Genomic DNA, 24454 nt, shown 5'->3' on the forward strand with positions numbered 1-24454 from the left:
ATTATTTATTCAGAATTTTCATCTGTGACAACATAAAACCAATGATATATCGACACGTGGAAGTTGACCAACCAGAGTGCGAGTACACATGAAAAAATATTAGTCAAGCGCGTGAAAAAGGTTAAGTATCTAAAATACTGTCACGTGTGCGACTAACATGTTTGTCGCGTTCCTTCTCTACCTTCTCTGGCCAAGTCTTAAAAGCTCAGTTAGAGAGAGAGCCAGTCTCAAAAGGCTCAGCTTTTCCAGAGCTAGAGAGAGAAACAAAATCACTCAGAGAGAGCTTCGACAATGGCGTCTAGGGTTCCGATTTCGTTTCTCATTTTCTCATTTTGCATTCTCTTTGTTTCCTCCTTGAATGTGATCTCCGCTGAGGAGACCGAATCGAAAGAATCTGAATCGAAGGAGTTCGTTCTCACTTTGGATCACTCCAATTTCAACGAAACAATCACCAAGAGCAAATTCATCGTGGTCGAGTTCTACGCTCCTTGGTATGGAATTTTATTTTTATTTTTAACATGTTATATTGACCGATCGCAGTATATTATTTGTTCGGTAATTTTGTGGATCTGCTTCGTCATTTCCCGTATTTCAACTTCTTTTGCGTTACTAGTTTTGCGATATTGTATCCTAGATTTGATTTTCTTCGCAATTTAATATTTATATCCGAATATTCGAGCCTTTTTTTCTTTTTTCTGCATGCAATGGTTTAACGATCCTTCATTTTCGCCCTGGCTGATTCAATTTGTGCGATTATTATTATATCATTATTAAATGTTACTGTTTGGGCACTTGAGTATTGTGCTTCTTTTATTTAATTCATTTTCTAAATGTCCTGAATTCAAATCCATCGATTTACTAATAATCTCTGTTTTTTTTTTCCTTTTATCTTGTAGGTGTGGCCACTGTAAGAAGCTTGCTCCAGAGGTAAGAAGCATTTATATAAATTTGTGCACTTACCTTTTTTTTTTTTTCATTTCAGTTGCGTGTTTATATTTGAGGAAAATAATTATGGAATATCAGATTAGCTAACATCAAAATCTATTACGTTGCAGTATGAAAAAGCTGCCTCCATTTTGAGCAGTCATGATCCACCAGTTGTTTTGGCTAAAGTTGATTGTAATGAGGAAGTGAACAAAGGCATTGCGTCTGAATATGACATCAAGGGTTTCCCCACAATTAAGATTATAAGGAATGGTGGTAAGAATGTTCAGGAATACAAGGGACCACGTGAAGCGGATGGTATTGTTGATTATTTGAAGAAACAAAGCGGCCCTGCATCTGCTGAAATTAATACTGTGGAAGTTGCCAGTGGTATCATTGAAGACAAGAAGATATTCATCGTAAGTGCTCGCTGCTTATGTGCTACCGTCCTGCCCCTTACATTTTTGCCTCAACATCCTTACATGGCATAGATATAACTGTCTTTGCATTTGCAGGTTGGAGTGTTCCCGAAATTTTCTGGAGAGGAGTTTGAGAATTTCATGGCTCTAGCAGAAAAATTGCGTGCAGAATATGAGTTTGGTCATACTTCAGACGCTAAACTCCTCCCACGTGGTGAATCATCAGTTACTGGGCCTTTGGTTAGACTTTTCAAGCCATTTGACGAACTTGTTGTTGATTCTAAGGTACTGTAATACAAATTTGTAAAAGTTAAATTATAGTGTGCAAGACCCTTTATTTAAACAAGATTGTTTAAAGAAACCATGTCAAGTAAAGTATCTGATTGAGGAATCATGGATGCAGGATTTCAATGTTGATGCTCTGGAGAAATTTGTTGAAGAGACTAGTGTGCCAGTTGTTACCGAGTTTAACAAAGACCCTAACAATCACCCTTTTGTTATCAAATTCTTTAATAGCCCCAACGCAAAGGTATTGTATGATCAATACTCTTTTGTTTTTCTTTTTCCCTTAAATTTTTATGCGGATGAATTATTACATGATCACACTGGTACTGCATCCTGTAGTCTAGTGATGGAAGATCATACTTGGAAGATTTTTGAAGCATATATATGTACTGTCTTTTTATTATGCACATATATATGTACTGTCTTTTTATTATGCACATATATATATATTATATGTTTTAAGTTTCCACTCATCCGTGGATGCGCAAGCTTTTCCTGCATCCTCTTTTTACTTTTCCTGATGGCATTCGATAAAGTCATCAATTATGTTTTACTTTGAGACTGAGTTTTGGTTTTTGTAGGCAATGTTGTTTCTGAACTTCACCAGTGACGTGGCTGATGCTTTTAAAGCAAAATATCGTGACGTTGCTGAGAAATACAGAACAGAAGGTTTAAGTTTTCTATTGGGAGATGTTGAGGCCAGCCAAGGTGCCTTCCAGGTTGGTGTCTTTTCATTTGCCAGTTCCTATTTGTATCTATTTTCTTCTTTTTGGGACAAGATTTTTTAACAGATAATAATTTATTTCTGTATGCTTGTAACATCATGATTTAAATTTTGAAGTTTTATTTTTCCAGTTGCCAATCTTTTCCTTATGTAGTGCAATAACCCAATATGTTTCGTGGTTTATACTGATTCTGCTTACTTGTTTTACAGTATTTTGGACTTAGGGAGGATCAAGTGCCCCTAATAGTTGTACAGACCAATGATGGGCAAAAGTTTTTGAAGGCAAATCTGGAGCCTGACCATATTGCACCATGGGTGAAGGAATACAAGGTTAGTTTTCTCATCAACATACCTACATCTGAAAGGCTGATCTTAAATTTGTTATACTTATAAATATTAGTGTATGTGTCTTTTAACCTTTGTGGGTGAATGATACAACTGCAGGAAGGCAGTGTGCCACCATACAAGAAGTCTGAACCAATCCCTGAGAAGAACGACGAACCTGTTAAAGTGGTCGTTGCTGACACCCTCCAGGAATTTGTTTTCAAATCTGACAAAAATAGTGCGTACTACAAATTCTCTCTGTAGTGATTTGTGGTCTTGAATTCTCCTAACTTCAATTGTTATGTTGATCTTGGTTCTGTTGTTCACTTATTTGCTTTACTTTTTCTTTCCTCACAAGGAAAATATATGCTTTGCTCCATTCTGGGATTGGTGTACAACTGATTTTATTTCTGTTCTTCCGGTTCTTTTATGTGAATATTGGAATAATGAGATTATACTTTTGCTGCAGTCCTCCTAGAGTTTTATGCTCCATGGTGCGGACACTGCAAACAACTTGCTCCTATCTTGGATGAAGTTGCCACCTCATACGAAAGCGACTCTGAAATTGTTATCGCAAAGCTTGTAAGTTCTGTAACCCTGCTTCTTTATGTTGTGAAGTCTTTTTTCTCCATCATTGAATTGCTTTCTTTCCTTATCATCTTAGTAAAAGATTGAAATGACGAATCCCAAATTGGTTTCTGGTATAACTTGCTTCTTTTAATTTCCAGGATGCTACAGCAAATGATCTCCCAAATGACACTTTCGACATCAAAGGGTATCCCACTCTATATTTCAAGACAGCAAGCGGGAAAATCTCTCTATATGATGAGGACAGGACCAAGGAAGCCATCATTGATTTCATCGAGAAGAATCGGGACAAGGCTGAAAAGCAAGCTGAAAAGGAAGAAGAAGCAGCAGCAACCAAAGATGAGCTCTAAATATGGTATGTTTCTCTTTTTAAAGATGTTTGCTCTTTACAGTTATTCTAGGTGTTAATCTAACAAAATGCAGTTCGCACTCGTTAGAATCGGTATCTCGTATTTGAAATGCCGAGGATTTTTTTGTTGTTGGTTTGAACAGCAATGGCGGCCGCTGCTATACAACGTGAAAAGCATAGCAACTATTTAAGGTACTTGGCGGCTAACATCGGTAGCAAAGAAAATGTCTCGACTTCCCCTCCTTTTACTTCTTCCCGTCCAATTTTTATACTTTCGGTTAGTACTGTTTTTGGTTTCCTTTTAATAAATTTGGAGAGGAGGGTTTTGGCATTTGTAGAGCTTCAAGAGTTTCAGGAATAGCTTATAGCTTACATTGTACAAGTTTTGTTATTGGTAGAAACCTTTAAATTTAGAAACGATATTAAGTTATGTTTTCAGTGCCAGAATCTCGCTTCAATCCATCTAATATCTATACTATACACCAAATGATATGACAAGTTAAACCAATATCCCATTTTAAAAGAAGCTAATCCAATTTACGTTCATTTTAATAACTTTAAGCGATTGTTAATCATCATCAGTTATATTCCATGGTCGAAAATTATTTTTTCAATTCAGCTAAAAAAATACTCTTTTTCTATTCCTCAAGAATTGAGATTGGTAAATGCTAGTTTTCTTTATGAGAAGTTTGAGTTCGTTATTTCAGTTTGAGATATTACGAGTACTCGAAGTAAACAACAACCAATAGGTTTTTTTTATCCATTTTGTACTTGTTTTGATAGTTCTATGGCCTCTGGATAATATCGAAAGTTTTGCAATACATTATCTAAACCAAAATGCAAAATAAATTTAAGAAAGAGACCATTTTTGCTCATAATAAAAGGGGTTGTTGACACATTAAGCATATTTAAGTCGTTACCAACTTTTTCCTCATAAAAAATGTGACGAATAGCTAGTTGTGGCGTGCTTAAAATCTCACCAAACGAATCTAGTTAGTGGAGTTTTCTTGAGGTACGTGCCAATTGCGAATCTAGGCTTGGCCCCACAGTTTTATTTTTTCTGCAAATGCAGTAGCAGCAGCTTATAATTTTACTTTGAAGTAACAAAAACAAAAACAAGAAGGAATCTTCATGATTTTGCTCCACTACTACTACTACTATACAATTTGAAGTGGACCTATTACAACACTTTTTTCGTTCTTTCTTTTCAATGAAACATGTTTTGGCTTTTCTTTGACCATAAATGGAGCTATTTCATTCCCGAAATGGGACACCAACAAACGCCAATGAATGACGATAGGATATACCTAGTTGATTTTTTTTAAAAATGTACCCAATAATATTTACTCAAAATATATAAGACTCAATATATTAAAAAAAAAACTCACTTAAATGTGTGTAATATTTTGGTGCACAAAATCATTACTCCTGTCCATGATCATATGTCCATGCTTATTATGAAAGTTGCTGAGATTATCTTCCTAGAGACAGAATGGAATGGAGTACTTTGCTGTGGTTAATTTCTTGGCAAGTCTAAGTACTTATCTGACTACCAAAACACTTGCAAGTCCCTAATGTAAAATATTGCAAGGAAAAGGTCAGATGGCTTCCACCACTTAGAGAAGAAATTCAAATAAACAATGTTGATGCTGGAACTTGGCCATGTGTTAGATTAATTCAAACACATTTTATAACCCACTTGTTGCTGAGCTTTTTGGCTATTAGAGATGGTGTTTTGTTGATATTGGTTTTAAACTCACATTTTCAAGCTGCTATTAAACTTGTCATTTAAATGGTGCTGAAATTAAAACTCTTGTTTGATTTTGATGGAATCATTTGTAGGTGTGGTTTTAATGGCTTATGTTTTAGGCCTAATAGAGATGCTAATTGATTAGCTCATTGTTTAGTCAATTGTGCCTTGGTTAGCCAAATTAGTGCTCCTTCTGTCATTTAAGGCAGACTTGCCTATCAGTTCTTTTGTAGTATCTTCCTTTTAAAATAAAAAAAAATCATTACCCAGTAAGAAGTTAATTCATAAATAATGAAGATTCACGTCAGTAAAGTGCCTTCTAAGGAACATATTATTGTTTATATAACGTCATTTGGGATATTAAATTGAATTGAAAGTTAGATATTCTAAATCTTTATATATATATAAATAAATTGTAGCTATTTAGACTCTTTTGGCATGTATATATTCTCTTCAACAACTTTGCACGCATAGGCATGGCTTAGCTCGTTTGGTTAACCCTAGTTTTCTTCCATTCAAAGTAACTAGCACCCATATATAAATTGTTAATACAAATTAAATTGACAATATATTTGATACAATATTTGATAATTAAAATATTCAAATACTGTATAATTTTGTTTATTATGACACCACTGGATATAATGGTGCATAAAATTTATAGAATTTTCTATATATATAGGTACCACTAGTAATTATTTTTAATCACTACCTATAGATATTTTTAGTATTTTTTTGTTATATTATTTTGTATAATATGACGTTAGATTAAATAATGTGACAAAATATGATTTGTCACACCTTGTAACATAACATTGAGAGTTACAAAATTGGATATATGTGTGTGTCCAAGTGTAATATATTTTGGAGTTACAAAATCAGTTACAAATTTGTAACTCATAAATATTATCCAATAATGTGTATATTAAGAGTTACACATTTGATATTGAATTTCACAAAGTCATTATGTGATATGGCTGTTGAATACATGTTTTTAACTCCCATTATGTGTAAGGAGGTAACAAAATTATGTGGGAAGAGATTTGGATGTTTTTGGAAAAATTGAAAAATTGGGAGGCTAGAAAGGCCAGCGGCCGTGGCCGCTGACATCCCAAGCCGCGGCCTGGGAGGCAGGGGCCAGCGGCAATGGCCGCTAATGTCCCTAGCAGCCAAATCCAATTTTTTCTTTTCTCTAATTTGAATGGTTTTATGTAATGCCATACGTCACTATGACTGCTTCTTGAAATGACGACTGACCCTACAAACCAACACGAGTTTTTCCAGCGTGCTTTGTCCTCACTCACACGCTTCCTGGGAAAACTTCCTAGGATGTCACCCATCTTGAGATTACTCCAGGTCAAGCACGCTTAACTTTGGAGTTCTCAATTGATGGGCTACCGAAAAGAAGATGCATCTTGTTGACATAGGTAGTACCCGTCAATCCATTTAAGTCATCTTCAACTATGTAGTCACATACCTACACAGTCTTAGAATCATCACACTTGATCTTCACCAGGCAGTGTGGGATTGCACAGCTTTTTACTTGGTCTTTCCCTCTGCGGATCACGAGATTCTGACTATCACATTTTAACATCCAAAGTAACTCCCAAATCTTCATTTTAATTCCATAAACATTCAATTAAACATTGGTAGCAACCATGGGGGTTGGTGGAATTTGAAATTCAAAGGGTGTCTCAAAACTCTATAAATAAGAGTCTAATGTTCACTTGTAAGACACAATATTTTCTATATACACAAAGTACTTGGCTGGAAAATACATCAAAATGCTTGATAATTCCAAACTTAAGAGTCCCTTAGAGTGCCTTAGAGAATAGGGGGAAATAAACTTTTTGGACAAATGTCTTGAACTTTGTTCAAGTTGGTGATCCTTACTACTCTACGCTTTGGTTGTGTGAGAGTTTGCGTTCTTTCTATTGTTCTTATTGTTTTGAGTTTGTAATCTTCTTCTTCTATTTATTTGTATTTTTAATAATTGAGTTGCTGCAACATTTATCTTAATCAAATACCTTGCTATTGTATTTTTTTGTATTTTGGTTTTCCCTATTTCCATTGAATAATATATATTCTCTAACATTTTCGGTACATAAATAAGACGCAACTCTATTGTTTTACATGTCAGTGTATAATATAGTTACACGAGACATCTCATAAATTTTCAGGAAATTCCGAATAATTAAAAATGTTGAAATCAAGATTCAAACAATTTGTTGCACATGTGTTTCTTTCAATATTTATATGCGCATGCAGTTGAGTACTATTCAGTATTCTAAATTATCCGGAATTTCCTTAAAATTTATGAGAGGTCTCCTGTAATTATATTATATACCATCATATAAAAAAAATACAATTACAATTTATTCATATACCGAAAATACTATAAATACACACCCGAAATTTTGTGCAAGATCGTAGATGAATGGAAAATTTTGTTCAGATAAGCAACCTGGCTTTAATCAATTATTATGAACAAACTGATACAAAACTACTTTATAAAACTCCTATATATATGTATCTTTAGATGGACAGAAGTTAACGATATTAATTAAGCTAAAGATTTTATAAATAATAGATTCGCAGTGTGCTGCTAATAATATATACCACACAAATCTAATCTCTACTAAACATATATAAATATATATATATATATAGCACAAATAATTAAAGTACAACAGCATTAAACTTTGCATTTTTTGTTCTTTTATTTTTATTTACCAAAACCCTTGTACCAAAATGCAGATTACAACAAAACCAAACTGCCAAATAAGTTATCTTATATGACCAGCAAGAACCAAAAAATAATTATTTGGCCGTAGGAATATCCTTTGCACATGGTACTACTCAAACTATTGCTATATATATCATATGCATGCATCCATGCACATATATATATACATATATATATAGTATATAGTATATAGCAATAGCTAGGTTAATATATATAGCATGATGATAATCTCGTGATCAACATTTTCACAAGACAGCTATAGTCCTTCGACTCTCGGTCTTCTTCTCTCGGAAGGCCCTGGTTGAGATGCTGATGCTTTTCTCTTGCTCACCTTTATATTATTATTATTATTATTGTTATTGTCAATAATAATAATGTCGTTCACGGTTTCAATAGCAACAACCTCGTTTGCTGTGAAATCGTAATCGTCCTTAATGCTTTGGCAAGAAGAAAAATTATGCTCACGATCGTCGTCCAGGGGTTTGAGAAGGTAATTCTCAAGTTTCTTTAAATCTGATAACTGAAGTGGTTTTAGCAGAAATTCCTCTGCCCCTCCTTCTAAACACCTATATATATACATAATTACTCTATAATTAATTAATCACTTTTAATTATCATGATACATAATTAATTAAAGAGAGAAGGAGAGACTAATTACTTGTTGATTCTAGAAGGTACATTCTCTGATGACATTATTACAACTGGTACATCTTTCCAAAAAGATCCCTATTAGAAGGCATGAGTTGCAATGAGCACAACAATATTATTAAAAAAAAAGAATTGTAATTGATTTTATTTTCTCATATGTTTGGTACAAGTGAAAAATATAAATATGTCAAAAAAAAATTCTTATCAACTAAAATTTCCCTCTATTTTTTTCTCATAATATATTTATATATATATATATATATTTTGATTAAATCCAATATCCAAACATAGATCTTTATATAAAGAAGAAAACATTTAAGAGAAAGAAAAGAAAAGAAAAAGTTTTGGGGAATAATTGATGGACATGTTACTTTTTGAGTAAATTTGGTGCACTTTTTTTTTGGTTTGAACAGGGTGCAATATATATAAATATATATATATTAATGAGATATTTGTTGTGAAAATACTTAAAATATTGTATTTGTAACTCTTAAGCATCTAAGTTATTTTTTTGGCGGCTAAAGTACATTTCGTCTATGTTTTTGTGCAGTTTAGTGCATCTGTTTGTTTCACTGTTAAGTCTGCTACCATAGTGTGAAATTTACTTATAACTTAAGTACTTTTGCCACAGATTTATCTTAAATTGAGTACTTTCACTGTAAATATCTATTTAATTGGACACTTTTACCTACGTGTCACAATCGAACTTAACGGTGGGAATTGACGGTTGTACTAAACTGCACCAAAATATGAAAGAAGGGTACTTTCGCCGCTAAAAAAATAACTTGGATATTTAAGTGCTACAAACATAATAAATTGAGTACTTTCACTCACTACATGACTACTTGAAAATCTCTACACATCATCAATTTTTTTGCAAAGAAAAGATGTTTATTATATAAATGTACATAGAGGAGCGTATTATAGTTAGTTACATATTTTTTTTAAAATATATTGTTATAATTAAATTTGATCATATATTATGAGTTGTCAAAAGTTATAACATATGTATATTCACTAATAATAATCTATCTATCTATATATATGTGTGTATAATTAACTATAGTGATACCTTGACTCGTTTAAGTAAATCATAGCCGCTCATCCCGGGCATACAATAGTCTGTCATGATCAAGTTGACTTTTAACCCCAACTGCATTCGATTACATTCAGATAATAATGCATATAATTAATCATCATATATATATTAATTAAGTAATTACTTGTAAAGTAGTAATAATTAATTAACAATGTCAAGATTCCTAAGGCCAACTTTTTGACACTTGAAAGTGGTCAAACTAAACATGATCATAAAGGAAAAGAATAATACTATGAGTGAAAAAAATTAAGAAATTTCTTATGACTTAAGATAACACGCTACCTAGATTAATTATAGGTCAGTTGAAATAATTAATTAAGGAACCACATTTTGAGCTATTATTCACTTCTATACCAAGATTAGTACTATATATATATATGTACATTTATATATATATATAGGAGTATATAGGTCTGATCATTTCTTTTCACCATTAATGTTGTCACATGCCTAAGATTATTTGAGCCATCTTTTCATATTAATTGTTAGGTATATATATATATATACACTAAATTTGCACTAAAACATCACATTAGAACGGTTCGATTATCTTAATGTGTAATATATATTTTCAATATTTTGGGGAGCTTTATTTTTCCAATTTTTTTTTTATTTTCTTTTCAAAATTTTGGATTGTATTCTCACAAATGTATTATACAAATCTGAATCGGTATACAGAAAAATTGGAAATTATTATCTTATTAGCTTAGTAAATATATATATATATATAATCACACATCACCTAATTAATAAGAGCATTAAATTTTCCTTAACATATAAATAAATGGAGGTAATTATTTTTCAGAGAATTTTTCATAAAACGTTTTCTTAAGTATAAAAGAAGCTAGATTATAAGTTGTCTTCAAAAAAAATTAAGAAACTTAAATTGATAATAATAGACTAGAGAAACCTGGATTAAAATTAAAAATGGAATCATTATCATCATCAGAAGAATATATATATATATATACCTCTTGTGGTTGTGGTTGTGGGGGTGAGTTTGGGGTTGAGGATGATGAAGAAGAAGCACTGGAATTTTTGTCTGAATAATCTTGATGATCAACCAAACCCAGATACTTCAGAGCTTCGTCCCCGGAGTCAACACATGTCACTGTATTAAGTCAACAATTTAATTAAATCACAAATATATAAATCAATAATATATATATATATGTGTGTAAGTGTAATTGACCTTTGTAAGAAGAAACTTTAAGAAGCTTTTCCAAGAGCTTTCTGTCAATGAGACTATCATCCACGGCCAAAACATGAAAATGTTGTTGTTCTTCTTCTTCTTCTTCTTCTTGGCAAGAATTTATAATAATATCATTAACATTTTTCTCTGAAGAAGACTCCATCATCATACAATAAAAAATTCTTCTCTAATTCCTTGCTCAAGATACACACATGAACCAGAACACATATATATAGATATAGTACTAGTAGTGAGTGTACTACTATGTATATATGTATATATATATATGTATTACTGAGAAACAAGAAACCCCTTTACAAAGAATTTCAATTTATTATAAGCAAAGCTCAGAACTCTTCTCTTTTATTTGAGAAAAAGAGAGAGAGAGAGAGGAGTAATGGCCGGTGTCTATTCCCGTAGGTGAAATTTTATCGAGTAGGTGGTGAGCAAAGAGCCAAAATAAAAAAATAAATAAAAATAAAATAAAAAGAGATGTGTAATAAAAGATTTATATATATATGGATAGATTTTATATTAATGTTGTTTGATGTTGTGATATGATCTCTCACTAGATTCTCTCCACCGCTTTGGTACAACCACTTGTGTTCTCTCTCTCTCTCTCTCTCTCTCTTTTATTTATTTTCTTTCTTTGGATTTTGTTTGATTGTCAAGGAAAATCCATAGGGTATATCTTTTTCCCACTTAGTCATGATAATGATGAAACAACAGCATTTATTTAATTAATTAATTTCTACCTATAATATTAGGGTTTATAAATATATATATATATATATATGACAATTCTTCAGCACGAGTTTCACCTTAAGCCTACTTTTAGTGTTTCTCGACTCGTGAACAGTTTTCGGTGTGACTTTTTTTTATGACCGTGGATATTGTAGCTATTTAGAGCATTCTGTAAATTTTTAGAAAATTTCGAATAGTTTACAATACCGTGGTACTAGGTTTTGTATTTTAATAAATTATTTTTTGGAGCATGTGTTTTATAAAATAGTTCAAATAGACTCTTAAATTTTATTTTGATGATAAAAATATTGAATATAACAACACAATTGTTAAGCAGAATAATTTTGTATTTTTGTTACGAATTGATAGTTTGATGAATTATTTATGATTTTAATCAAAATTAGATTTAGGGGCATTTGAACTATTTTACAAATGAAATTTAAAAAATAATGTGTCAAAATACAGGGTCTAAACAAATAATTTATATTTATAAAGTCCAAAATATCATAATCCCATTCACATAATATATTGAGGGGTCATTCTCATATATTATATAAATATATATTGATTAATGACTTTAATTCACAAAAGTGGTTAACTAATTAAACTGCTCGATCTTTTGTATTCTACTTTATTAATTTAATTAGATATTTCATGAGGTCCCAACTATATATCTAGCTAGTTTTATTATTGATTTTTAGGTATTTACATAATTGTTCATATATATATATATATAAACATGAAAACTTAGTTGGAAACTTCTCTTCTCAACTAACAAACATATATGTACCCACCACCTATATATAAATATACAATTAGGATATGACTTTTATTTTATATAATAAACATAATAATGAGATTAGAGATATATATTACTAAGTGTAGATTGTTCTTTTTTTCATTTTTCTTTTTTGTCACTTTGTCATACATATATTTTTATATATAATATCTTGTGTGAAGATCTTGATACTATTATTAAGATACCTACTACAATATTATAGTGCCTAAGTATGAGTTTGAATGTTAGTTTTGGCAATATAAAAAAAAAATAGTGTTTTTTCTTTTCTTCTTTATTATTTTATTATTCTAAAAAGAAAAGTTTGGAGAAAACTCTCATTTTGATTTTGCAATATGTCAAAAAGATAATATGAAAGACTGAGAAAAGACCAAATTTAGTGCAAACGAATCAAAGAGAAGGCCAACATAATTATGAGATCTTTGGAGTACTGAAAAGGGAAGTTAGGACCATACAATATATTATATTAAATACATATGCATACGACAATTCCTATATATATATATTTAATATATATAGAGTAATTCTCTAATATACAATTCACTTTTAGTACTAATAGGGTTTTCAATGTTCTCGATATGTGAATAATTTTTTGTCTAATTTTTTTTATGATCGTGTACATTGTAACTATTTAGAGCATTTTACAAATTTTCAGAAAATTTTGAATAATTTACGGTACCAAAAACTAAGTTCAAACATGTTGTTGCACGCATGACTAATTTTTTTTATGCGCGTGAAAAATATCATACTTGAATCTAGTTTTCGGTATTGTAAACTATTCAGAATTTTCTGAAAATTTGCAGGATGCTTTAAATAGCTACAATATACACGGTTATGAAAAAAAATCACACCGAAAACTGTTCACGGATCGAGAATACTGATAACCACACTAATAAAACTTAAAGTGAAACCCCGATAAATTTTTTTTTCATATATATATATAAAGTTTATATCATTTTTTGTTCTTTTATTTTTGAAACTTCTCTGTTTTGTAAATTAATAATAATAAAAAAAGTACCTCAGCTTAAATTTGGTTATAATAATAGTTTGGAATTTCGTTGCTAATCTTTGATAACGACAAGAAAAATCTAAACTGTTAAGCTGTGATACTGTTTTGAACCTATATATATTTTGTCGACATCATATTGCAATTTTTTTAAATTAACAATCTAAACTAATATTAAAACGAAATAGACCTAAAACTAAATAAATCATACAAAAAAAAAAAAGAAAAGAAAGTAAATTGGGTGTTGTTTAGGGGTTGGAGGAAAGAGCCTCCAAGGGACCTACTAAACAAAAACAATAATTGAATTTTATGGTAAAAAATCTTTGGTGGGGTCAATTTAAATATAATCTTTTGTGGGGTCCTCTAGTTTCCCCTAACCTTATTATGCTGTAAAATCTTCTAATATTACGAATCTATACCCATCCATTCCATACCAAATATTATTATTATTATTATATTTTTTATTTTAATTTAAATTTTTTCAAAAAAGAAAAAAGAAAAAGGGGGTCTTCATCAAAATTTTCTTTTGTCACGCTTGGTTGCTCTTTGTTGTGTGGGACCCAATCATTGTCTGCCACGTGTTGGCTTCTCCACGTTTTGCCCTTATCATAGTTCTGACTGTGGATAACAGTAGGGCAGACGTGGCTGAACATGAACCGCTCGATCACGTTACTATCATCCATAATGATTTTTATTTTTTCTCTTTTCTTCTTTTTTTTTTCTGTCCTTTTCTTCTCTTTTTCTTTTTCTTTTTTATATTTTATACCCTTGCACATCCTTTGTATAACTTCTTTTTTGATTTACAAAGAAAAAAAGTAACGTAAACGTTGTGGAGATTTTTAATCTTTTTTTGTTTTTCAAAAGTAAAGTAAGATATTGTGAGAGGGTAATGATCGACTAAAGTATATATATGGCGACTGATTTTGTACGTTTAGACGAAAAATAAGACAAAATACAATCACTTAGCATGAATCATGCCCCTTAGGTGAATGAGATACAAAATACAAAATTTTGTAGAGTTCCGAATAAACAGATTCTTATATATAAATTAATAATATCGGATATATACCTTCAATTATTTTGATTGATAATTTCGATTTATAAGTTTTAGATCTATAAAATATAAAATAAAAGAAATTAGAACGAGTATATGAGTTTTTAAACTCTCATTAATTATTTAGATGGAGTTATTGAAAGACAGAAAATAAGCAATGAGCTTAGAGACCGATACTTTATATTTATACGGCGAGGCATTTCATTGGAGTCTTTGTCACAGATTAAAATGTTATCACAATTAGTTGGGATATACAAAATCGGGTGACGAATAATGTTTACCATTAATTAGAATATTTACCAATAAATAAAATATTGACTTTGATATATTAAATAAAGGGTAGATAACCATTTGATATCCTGTGTTTTTACAAAATATTATTTTGGTACCCTATGTTTTCAATAATGCTCATATAGTACCCTGTATTTTAAAATCGTACATATTTGGTACCCTAAACTCAAATTTAATTAATAAAATTTTACCAATTTAATCAAACTGTTGTCAATTATGTAAGTTCCAAATTTAAATTTAATTACTTAATTACATATAACTGATGACAGTTTGATCATATTTACAAAATTTTATCTATTTGAGTCTAGGGTATCAAATATGTATAATTTTAAAATACAAGGTACCATATGAGCATTATTGAAAACAGAAAGTACCAAAATGATACTTTGCAAAAATATAAGATACCAAATAAGTAAATTCCCTTAAATAAATTTAAATTAATTAGTTGTAACATAATTGATTCTATATATCATATAAATAAATATTTTAGCATAGTGTAGTCAAAGCTCCTTTCTCGCTCAAGTCTCATCCTTTATCGACAGCTCTTAAATAATAAAAGAAAGAATAATTTATCTTTTTTATTATCTTTCTCTCGTATGTATACGTTAAAAACAAAAAACAAAAAGATTATATATAGCTAATCAATCGTATCAATGATATTGTGATTGGTTTTATTTTAAAACCAACAATTTTAAAATATAAGTTTAAGATTTCATTATTCAAAAGATTGAATTCAATTTTAATCAATTATATTTGTTATATTATTTATAAAATGTAAATCAATCATCTCATAAATATTTTATAATCGTGCCTATTATATTATATATTAACCTAGCTAAACTTAATCTAACACAAATACATGACATGATTATTTATGAATAAAGTATTTAAAAGTATTTTGTTATTAATCAATACGTACAAATACAATTATTGTATATGTATATATGTATATATAAATATATATATATAGGAGTGACGTGCACACAAACACAAAGACAAGCAAGTAAGAATCTAATAATCTCACAAATAAATTATATGTAGGCAGGCATGTAGAAAAATCATCTCATCATCAAATTAATCTCTTTTTTTTTTTTGTTTATTCTTTTTGAAACAAATATAGAAAAAGCAAAGCGTGTTCTGTTTTGCCTTTTCTTTTTAATTTATCAGATCGTGCCATCCACATGCTTGTAAAGTTCTTCTTATATATATATATATATAGATAAATATTTATATATATTGAGTTACTTTGACTGAGAAAAGAACAAGGGAAGTAATGAAGTAATGTGGACCCTTTTTTATTTACTACAAATCAGGATCTAATTGACCATTTAATTAATTAATTAACTCCTTAATCAGCTTGTCCTGAAATCTTGTAATTAAGATTTCGTTAGATCTCTAGCTAGGCCTCAATCAAACTAAAAAGCTTGCTTTTTCTCAATTTTGTAACAATAAAAACTATATATTTTGTTATTTATTTATAGTAAGAAGTTTGAAAAATCATCTCATCTCTTATCTCCCTTTCTTTTGGGTCAACAAAAGAATTTGATGAATATGAGTTCTTTCTCTCTTTCATTCTCTCAAAAGATTATGTGAAAAAGATAATATCTTTGATTTGATTTGATTTCTCCATTTTATTATGTAACTTATTAAATAATTCTTATATCTCTTCTATTTAAAAAGTGTGTAGATAACAGAAATTCTTGGTTTTAACGGTTTTTTTTTGCCGTTAACTTTAATAGAATATTCTTATATTTAACTGTATATTGTAAACATGACTTAAACTTAAATAAAATAAAATAAATAAATAATTAAATAAATTAAAATAATATATTTTTGAGATATTTTATAATGATAATTATTTAAAATAATAAAACCATGCATTTTATAACTTAAATAAAATTTAATTAAACTTAATATTACATTAAACATATAATATATATTATTTTGTTGTCACTGCTGAATTCAAAAACTAGAACAAATATAAACTTAAGCAAAAATAAATAAATAAATAAATCAAAATAGGATATTTTATGATAATTTAAATAATTAAATCATATTTATTTAAATATAATAAAGACATACATATAATTTTTTATCTTATAAATTTGTGTGATAGTTTATTTTTTATCAAGTGATTGGAGCTATTTTTCTTCATCAAATTCATCAAAGCACATTGCGAGATATATATATTATAAATTAAAAATAGTTAATGCATATATACTACTACATTTACTATGATTTTTTTCTATTCTTATTTTATTTCTATTATTAGTTTCTTTTTAGATATTATTGTATTTTATATATATATCATGTAGCCATGTAAATATATATTTATTTCAACGTTGTGTTTAGATGTCATATATGTAGAGATTATTGATATAAATATTTATATATACTATAGAACTATAATTCATTTTATTATATATATATTTAAAAAAAACAATGAGCTAATTTTTATTAAAATTATAGATAATGTTTACAACTTTAAAACCAATCATTATACGTTGCTTTTACCTAGTATATATATATAAAATAGTTCTATAAGAATAAAAAGAAAATGTTATATTAAAATATTTGTTGGAATGAATGATATATATGGCAAAAGTGATTTATTATGATCATTATATTAAGATCTAAAATTCAAAATGACTAATATATTAGTGTTATTTATGTTTGTCATTTTTTTAACAAACATAATTGATATAAATATATATTATTATAAGCCATGTACAAGAGAAAATATTACCAAATATAAGAATTATATGGCGCGACGTAGAAATTTGTCTAATTTTATTAATTAATGTGTTGGAATAAAACGAAAATATTATTATTATTATTATTATTATTATTATTATTATTATTACGCATGTAAAAGCTCAGTACTACGTATATAACATGAAATATATAGTGAAAAAGTTTTTATAGCTTTTGCACCCACCAATAATATTAATAAAAAAAAACCCTAGTTCAATTCACATAATAATTCCTTAACAAAAACTTTCCTTGGAGAAAAGCTTTACTTCAACGTTATACGTACATAATCCACTACAAGATTCTTCATCAAATCTATCAATCTTTATATAATATAATATATATTGGGTAAGATTTCGCTGCGTTCACTTTGTGTTTTCTATAGTTAGATAATTTTTTTATAAGAATGTGTACATTATAGTCATTTAAGACATTAGTTAAATTTTTAAGAAATTCCAAATAATTTATAATGCCGAAAATAAGATTCAAACAGTTGAATTTTACACATGTATATAAAAAAAAGTACATGCGCAACAAACTGATTAAACCTTATTTTTAGTATTGTAAATTATTTAAAATTTTTTAAAAATTTACAAAAAATCTTAAATAACTATAATATAAATTGTCATATACAAAAAAATTATTGACGGTAGAAAATAAAGTAGGAATACAAAATAGTGACACCGATACATTAAAAACAAAAAGTGATTACACCGTAATCTTAGCCACATTTATATATATATATATATAACATATCCATATCTTTTATATATATGCTTTATTACAATGTTGTTGCGCGTGATATATAGAGCAAGATTTTATGGTTGACAAAACACTACTACTACAGGGACACGAATAGGTATCCAATAATCCACTATATCTATATATCTATCTATATGTTTTCTCATCATAAATATAATATATGTTATTATTATATATGGTCCCATTTGGTCAAACTAAGTACTTGTTACCTCCCCCCCATACAATTCGATTCAATGTTTTTATAAATAATTATATCTAATATTCGTGGTGATTAGCTCTCATCATCATATTAGATCAGATCGATGATTAATTATTTGCTCTAATTATTAAAATTATGTATGTGTATGCCCTTACTTCATAATTTGGATGGACCACATATATATCTACTATGGATATGTGTGGCCACGACTAATTAGTATTACATATATATATATATATATGGGAAAAAAAATTAAAATCCATGGTTCACAAATCTCCTAGATTTTATTGAGTTATATATATATATATAGATGTGACAATTTTTTTTTATAGTAGTTTCGTTTTAAGTACTATCGATGGAGCTGTTAGTGTTTTTGACCCGTGAACAATTTTTGGTGCGATTTTTTTTTATAACTATGTATATTGTTGTTATTTAGAGCATCGTACAAATTTTTAAAAATTTTCGAATAGTTTATAATACCGAAAACTAAGTTCAAACATGTTGTTGCACGTGTAACTAATTTTTTTTATGTGCGTGGAAAACAAAACCTATTTTTCGGTATTATAAATTATTCGGAATTTTCTTAAAATTTGCAGGATGCTCTAAACAACTACAATATACACAGTCATAAAAAATCGTGCCGAAAACTGTTCACAGGTCAAAAACACTGAAGAATCCCACTAATAAAACTGAAAGTGAAACCCCTATATAAAAATTATCCTATATATATAGGATATATAATATCGCTCAAACTCAATGTCATTCCATTCTATGGTAATATACAACAACTTCAATATAATATTATTTCGGATGTCATTCCATTATATGATAATATACAACAGCATCAATATAATATTATTTCTCAATTACTTTAACGTTACTATAAATTACTCCATTAATTGAACGACACAATTGCCGGTCGAAGCAACACTACATTCGCAACCTAGATATATCTCTTATATATAAAAAATGTGTAGATAATTGAAATTTTTGATTTTAACAGTTTGTTTTTGTTAACTTTAACATAATATTTTAAATATTTAACGAAATATATATTTAAAATTAATTAAAAATAAATATTTGTGAATTATATTAATATAAATTCAAATATTATAATACAAATTCAAATGTTATAAAATATCAATATTATAATAATATATAATACAAGACTAGATATTTAATAATTATATTAATATAAATTTAAATGTTATAAAATATTATTATGAAAATAATATATAATTCTAATTTTTTACTAATTATATTAATATGAATTTAAACATTATAAAATATTATTATGACAATAATATTTAATACAAAACTATATATTTAATACTTATATTAATATAAATTTAAATATTATAAAATATCATTATAATAATATATAATACATAATCATAATTTTTATTAAAAAAATTATGTTTAAAAAAATTATCATATTATATATATATTTTTAAAAATTATAAATAATGTTTTTGTTTAATTTTTCATGTAATATGTTTATGTAATTTTTATATATATAATATTATTTATTTATTTGAAATTTATATGACAATGTTACAAATTTAATAAAATAATTAATAAATTTTATAAATAAAACTAAACAATGCTAATTGGTTATATCTAGTATATATATAAATATATAATCTTACTTTTGGACTGATTTCGGTACATATTTTGATAATGTATCATATATCGTTTATGAATTTTGCTCTTAAATTATTTATAATATGTAACGGGACCAAATAAATTTTATTTTTTTAATAATACTTTAGTTTAGTAAAAGGATAAAGAAAAAGTTTTTTTTGGGTATGTTAAACTAAACTTTAATTTTGAACAGTGAATTTTACTAAGCATATGCTTTCAAAGTTTTTTTCACTTTAAATGCATATTCGAAAACTACTATTTACAAATAATTTAAAATTTGATCAGTTTTTTTTTAATAAAAAAATATTTTTCGAAATGTGTATATATTCTAACGAAAAATCAGTACCAAGATTGAGTTATTCATTATTCCTTTTCATTGCATTAATTATTGTAATTATTGTTGTTTTAAGTCATTTTCAAAATGATCTTTTTTCAAACGAAAAAATCCGTGGATTAAGATTAAGTTATTCCTTCTCGATACATTAAATATTATTGTTTCTTTGTTTTTCATAATATTAATTAATTATTTTAATAAGTAGATAAATATCAATAATGTAGCGGTGGACATTACTTTAACACAGTTTGATGTAAAATCGCTCTTATCGTGTTTTTGTATATATAGTTTCGGGTACTATTTATATATATATGGAAAATTATAGGGTAGTGATTGGTATTTTTTATACACTTATAAATTGTATTTTTTTTTTATATGACAGTAAATAATGTAGTTACAGTGACTTCGCATAAAATTTTAGGAAATTTTAGAAAATTTAAGATGTCGAAATCAATATTGAAATAGTCTATTGCACACATGTATAAATATTGAAACAAGCACGAGTGCAATAATTAAGTTGTTTGAATCTTGATTTTGACATTCTAATTTATTGACACATTTTTTTGTTGGCTCGTTTTTTCATTGACTCATTTTTTCGTTAACTCGTCTAACACCAAAAAAATAATATTGAGAATATTTTTTAGAGCTAAATAAAGTGTAAGAGAAAGTATCTAGTGTCCAAAAATAATGGAGAGAGAGAGAGTTTTATAGTAGTTCAACCCCAAAAAGATGACCTACATCCATTTAGTCACTGTCATTGATATTGCAAACCATGGATTACATTTGTATTTAGCTTTCAGCTTTTTGGCTGCATTGAAGATGGAGAGTTTTCTCTACAAAAGCAGCCACCCCTTTTTCTTCCTCATTCTTTTTGGTCTCTACTCCTCTTATTTATATTGAGGAGTTAGGATTACATTTGAGTGAACTTAAGTTATTGGGCTTGACCTATTAATTACACAAAGTAACAACTGACTGGGCCTTAGGCATGATCCGGGTCGATGGGTAGTGACACTCCAAAAATGGGTATAACAATAGCCCTCCAAGTCAGTCTTCATATTTGCATAAGGCTGACTTATTGTGTGAACTCTCTCTTTCACAAGGACCAGATATTTAGGCCTTGGAAGTATCAATACTTGACTTCGCTGATCCTTTAATAATGATAGTAAGAAGATTTGAGTTGCTCGTAGGCTAATTGGGCGAGCTTTTCTGAGACGCTCCACTTCTGAGCTAGGCGAGCGGCTCCAAGATTTGAGATAGACGACATGAATGCTCAAGGTTCCGAGAACCTCGAGGAACCAAACAAAATGAATGCTCAAGGTTTTGAAGATCTCGAGGAACTGGGCAATATGAATGCTCTAGGTTCCGAGGACCTCTAGGAACTAAGCAAAGTGAATGCTCAAGGTTCCGAGGATCTTGAGGAACCGAGCAATATGAATGCTCCAGGTTTCGAGGACCTCTAGGAACCAAGCAAAACGAATGCTCCAGTTTTCGAGGACCTCAAGGAACCAAGCAAGGTAAATGCTCAAAGGTTCCGAGGACCTCTAGGAACCAAGAAAAATGAATGCTCAAGATTCCGAGGACCTCTTGGAACCAAGAAGGATGAATGCTCAAAGGTTCCGAGGACCTCTAGGGACCAAGCAAAGGAATGCTTAAAGGTTCTGAGAACCTCTTGGAACCAAGCATGATGAATTCTCAAAGATTATGAGGACCTTAAGGAACCGAGAAAGGTGAATGCTCAAAGGTTCCGAGGACCTCTAGGAGCCAAGCATGATGAATGCTCAAGGTTCTGAGGACCACCAGGGACTGAGCAAGGTGAATGGTCAAAGGTTTCGAGGACCACTAGGAACCAAGCAAAATGCATGCTCAAGGTTCCGAGGACCTCTTGGAACCAAGCATGATGAATGCTCAAAGGATCCAAGGACCTCAAGGAACCGAGCAAGGTGAATGCTCAAAGGTTCCGAGTGTAGGACCTTGGAATTTAAATCTAGATGCATGCTTCCTATTATTTTTCCAAACACATAATTGAAACATAGAATAACATGACATACATATGAACATTAGATTCGTAAGTTAACATAAACACAAAGATGTAGAAACTTACGAATATGCAATGGAACTGAAACAACTCCTTCTTGTAATCTCTCTAACCCTTGATTCATTTCTGTATCAGAGTATTATCAAGAGATTGAACTAAATCAAAAACACAGTTGTTGATGCCGTTTTTCATCAACTTAAAATGTAGAGCACGTAAACAATAAAAACTATGACAAAGATGAATAGTATAGTATAACAATGAGGATTTTTTACGTGGTTCAGCAGTTAACTCTGCCTAGTCCACAAGTCTTTTTTATTAGGATTTTGGAGTTTTCTGGAAATCCTTCAGGGAATAATTCTCCAGAAATTATCTCAAGATAACAAAATTCCGTCCCCCCTAAGTGTCCATGATCTACCTATTTATAGAGGGTTCTCAGAGTTCGTTCCCACATATTTTGGGAAAATACTCCTGTTCATTAATGGGAATAATGACATTAAATTCGGTAACTCCTATATACAAGGAAACGTCCCCTGAAGACCAGGGGGCATATAACAGACTAGTTAATATCCCTTTAATGTAGGGAAGTTACAATAATAAATATCTTTTGGACGCATGGACTGCGTCTCATTATATGACCCATTAACTCGTTCGAGGTCGGCAATCATTATCATGCCAGTCCATGTCTTTAGGTAAATTATGAGCTATGCAGCTTTCCCCAAGACCAACTCGGAGCGGGTAAATACCACCGAGGTTGTTACATTCCGAGCTCATACCCATACCAAGCTCGGGTTACTTGATCCAAGACATTTGTTGATGGATATACTTCGATGCTACGTCTTTCGAGCTTAGAAAGAACTCCGAGGTTACATATCTTCGAGGTTGCCACCTTGCTTGGAGGGTTTGGCACCTGGACCACGAACATGCACTTTAGATATCACGAGCTCACACCTGGCGAATCCAGCTTTCGAGGTCACAATCTCAGGTGTCGAAATCTGGGTGTAACATTTTGCCCCCTCAAAAGTATTAGTTCGAATCTTATGAGAAGGAAAATTTTGAACTACTTTCTTCGAGAACCGTTCCATCACATACTCGAGTATAGACACGCGTCAGTCGAGTATTACTTATTCAAGGTACTTGAGTGCCTTGAAACTCTGCCCATGTCTATCTGCCTGCCCTCCTTTTGTGTACTATCATCTCACTTGTCCCTGGCCGTCAGATCTGATACGGAATCTGGCCAATGGCCTAGATTAGTTTGATTTAACATCTCCATGGGCCTATAAATAAGCTTCTGATCGTCTTCTTCATTTCTCTTTCACATTCAAATTTCTTGCCTCCCCTCAACAGGTTGAAAAACGAAAGACAACGGTCTGTAGATTTTGATATAAACCTACTTAGTACCGCCATCCTGCCTATCAAACTCTGGACATCTTTGTGTTTTCGAGGTGAAGGCATATCGATCAGGGCCTGGATCTTATCCAGATTATCCTCTATTCCTCGAGCATTTACAATGAAACCCAGGAATTTTCCTGAAGATACTCCGAAAGAGCACTTCTGAGGATTAAGTTTCATGTTATATTTCCGGAGCACAGCAAAGCATTCTTCGAGGTCATCCACATGGTTATTGTTAAGTTGAGATTTGACTAACATATCGTCAACATAAACTTCCATGTTGTTCCCTATTTGCTCGGAGAACATCATGTTCACGAGCCGCTGGTAAGTGGCTCCAGCATTTTTGAGTCCGAATGGCATGACATTATAACAATATAACCATTTATCTGTTATGAAGCTCG

At 29.8% G+C, this 24454-nt stretch overlaps 2 protein-coding genes across 2 annotated transcripts; one reads left to right on the plus strand and one right to left on the minus strand.

Annotated features, from left to right (window-relative positions):
* The first annotated feature begins 217 nt into the window (after positions 1-217).
* Positions 218-4060, plus strand: LOC133805185 (protein disulfide-isomerase). Its single transcript, XM_062243296.1, has 11 exons — positions 218-491; positions 897-927; positions 1056-1343; positions 1440-1628; positions 1747-1872; positions 2210-2347; positions 2563-2682; positions 2797-2914; positions 3146-3258; positions 3405-3619; positions 3757-4060. Exons 1-10 carry the CDS (start codon positions 292-294, stop codon positions 3612-3614), a joined length of 1533 nt encoding a protein of 510 aa, XP_062099280.1. The 5' UTR covers positions 218-291; the 3' UTR covers positions 3615-3619; positions 3757-4060.
* Positions 4061-8042: 3982 nt separating this feature from the next.
* Positions 8043-11488, minus strand: LOC133803911 (two-component response regulator ARR17-like). The gene is made up of 5 exons (XM_062242053.1): positions 11049-11488; positions 10828-10967; positions 9830-9910; positions 8768-8835; positions 8043-8675 (listed from the first exon to the last, which is right to left on the minus strand). The coding sequence occupies exons 1-5, from the start codon at positions 11215-11217 to the stop codon at positions 8366-8368; spliced, it is 768 nt and encodes a 255-aa protein (XP_062098037.1). The 5' UTR covers positions 11218-11488; the 3' UTR covers positions 8043-8365.
* Positions 11489-24454: the final 12966 nt, after the last annotated feature.

The sequence above is a fragment of the Humulus lupulus genome, chromosome X, assembly GCF_963169125.1.
Source record: "Humulus lupulus chromosome X, drHumLupu1.1, whole genome shotgun sequence".
Classification (NCBI taxonomy): Eukaryota; Viridiplantae; Streptophyta; class Magnoliopsida; order Rosales; family Cannabaceae; genus Humulus; species Humulus lupulus.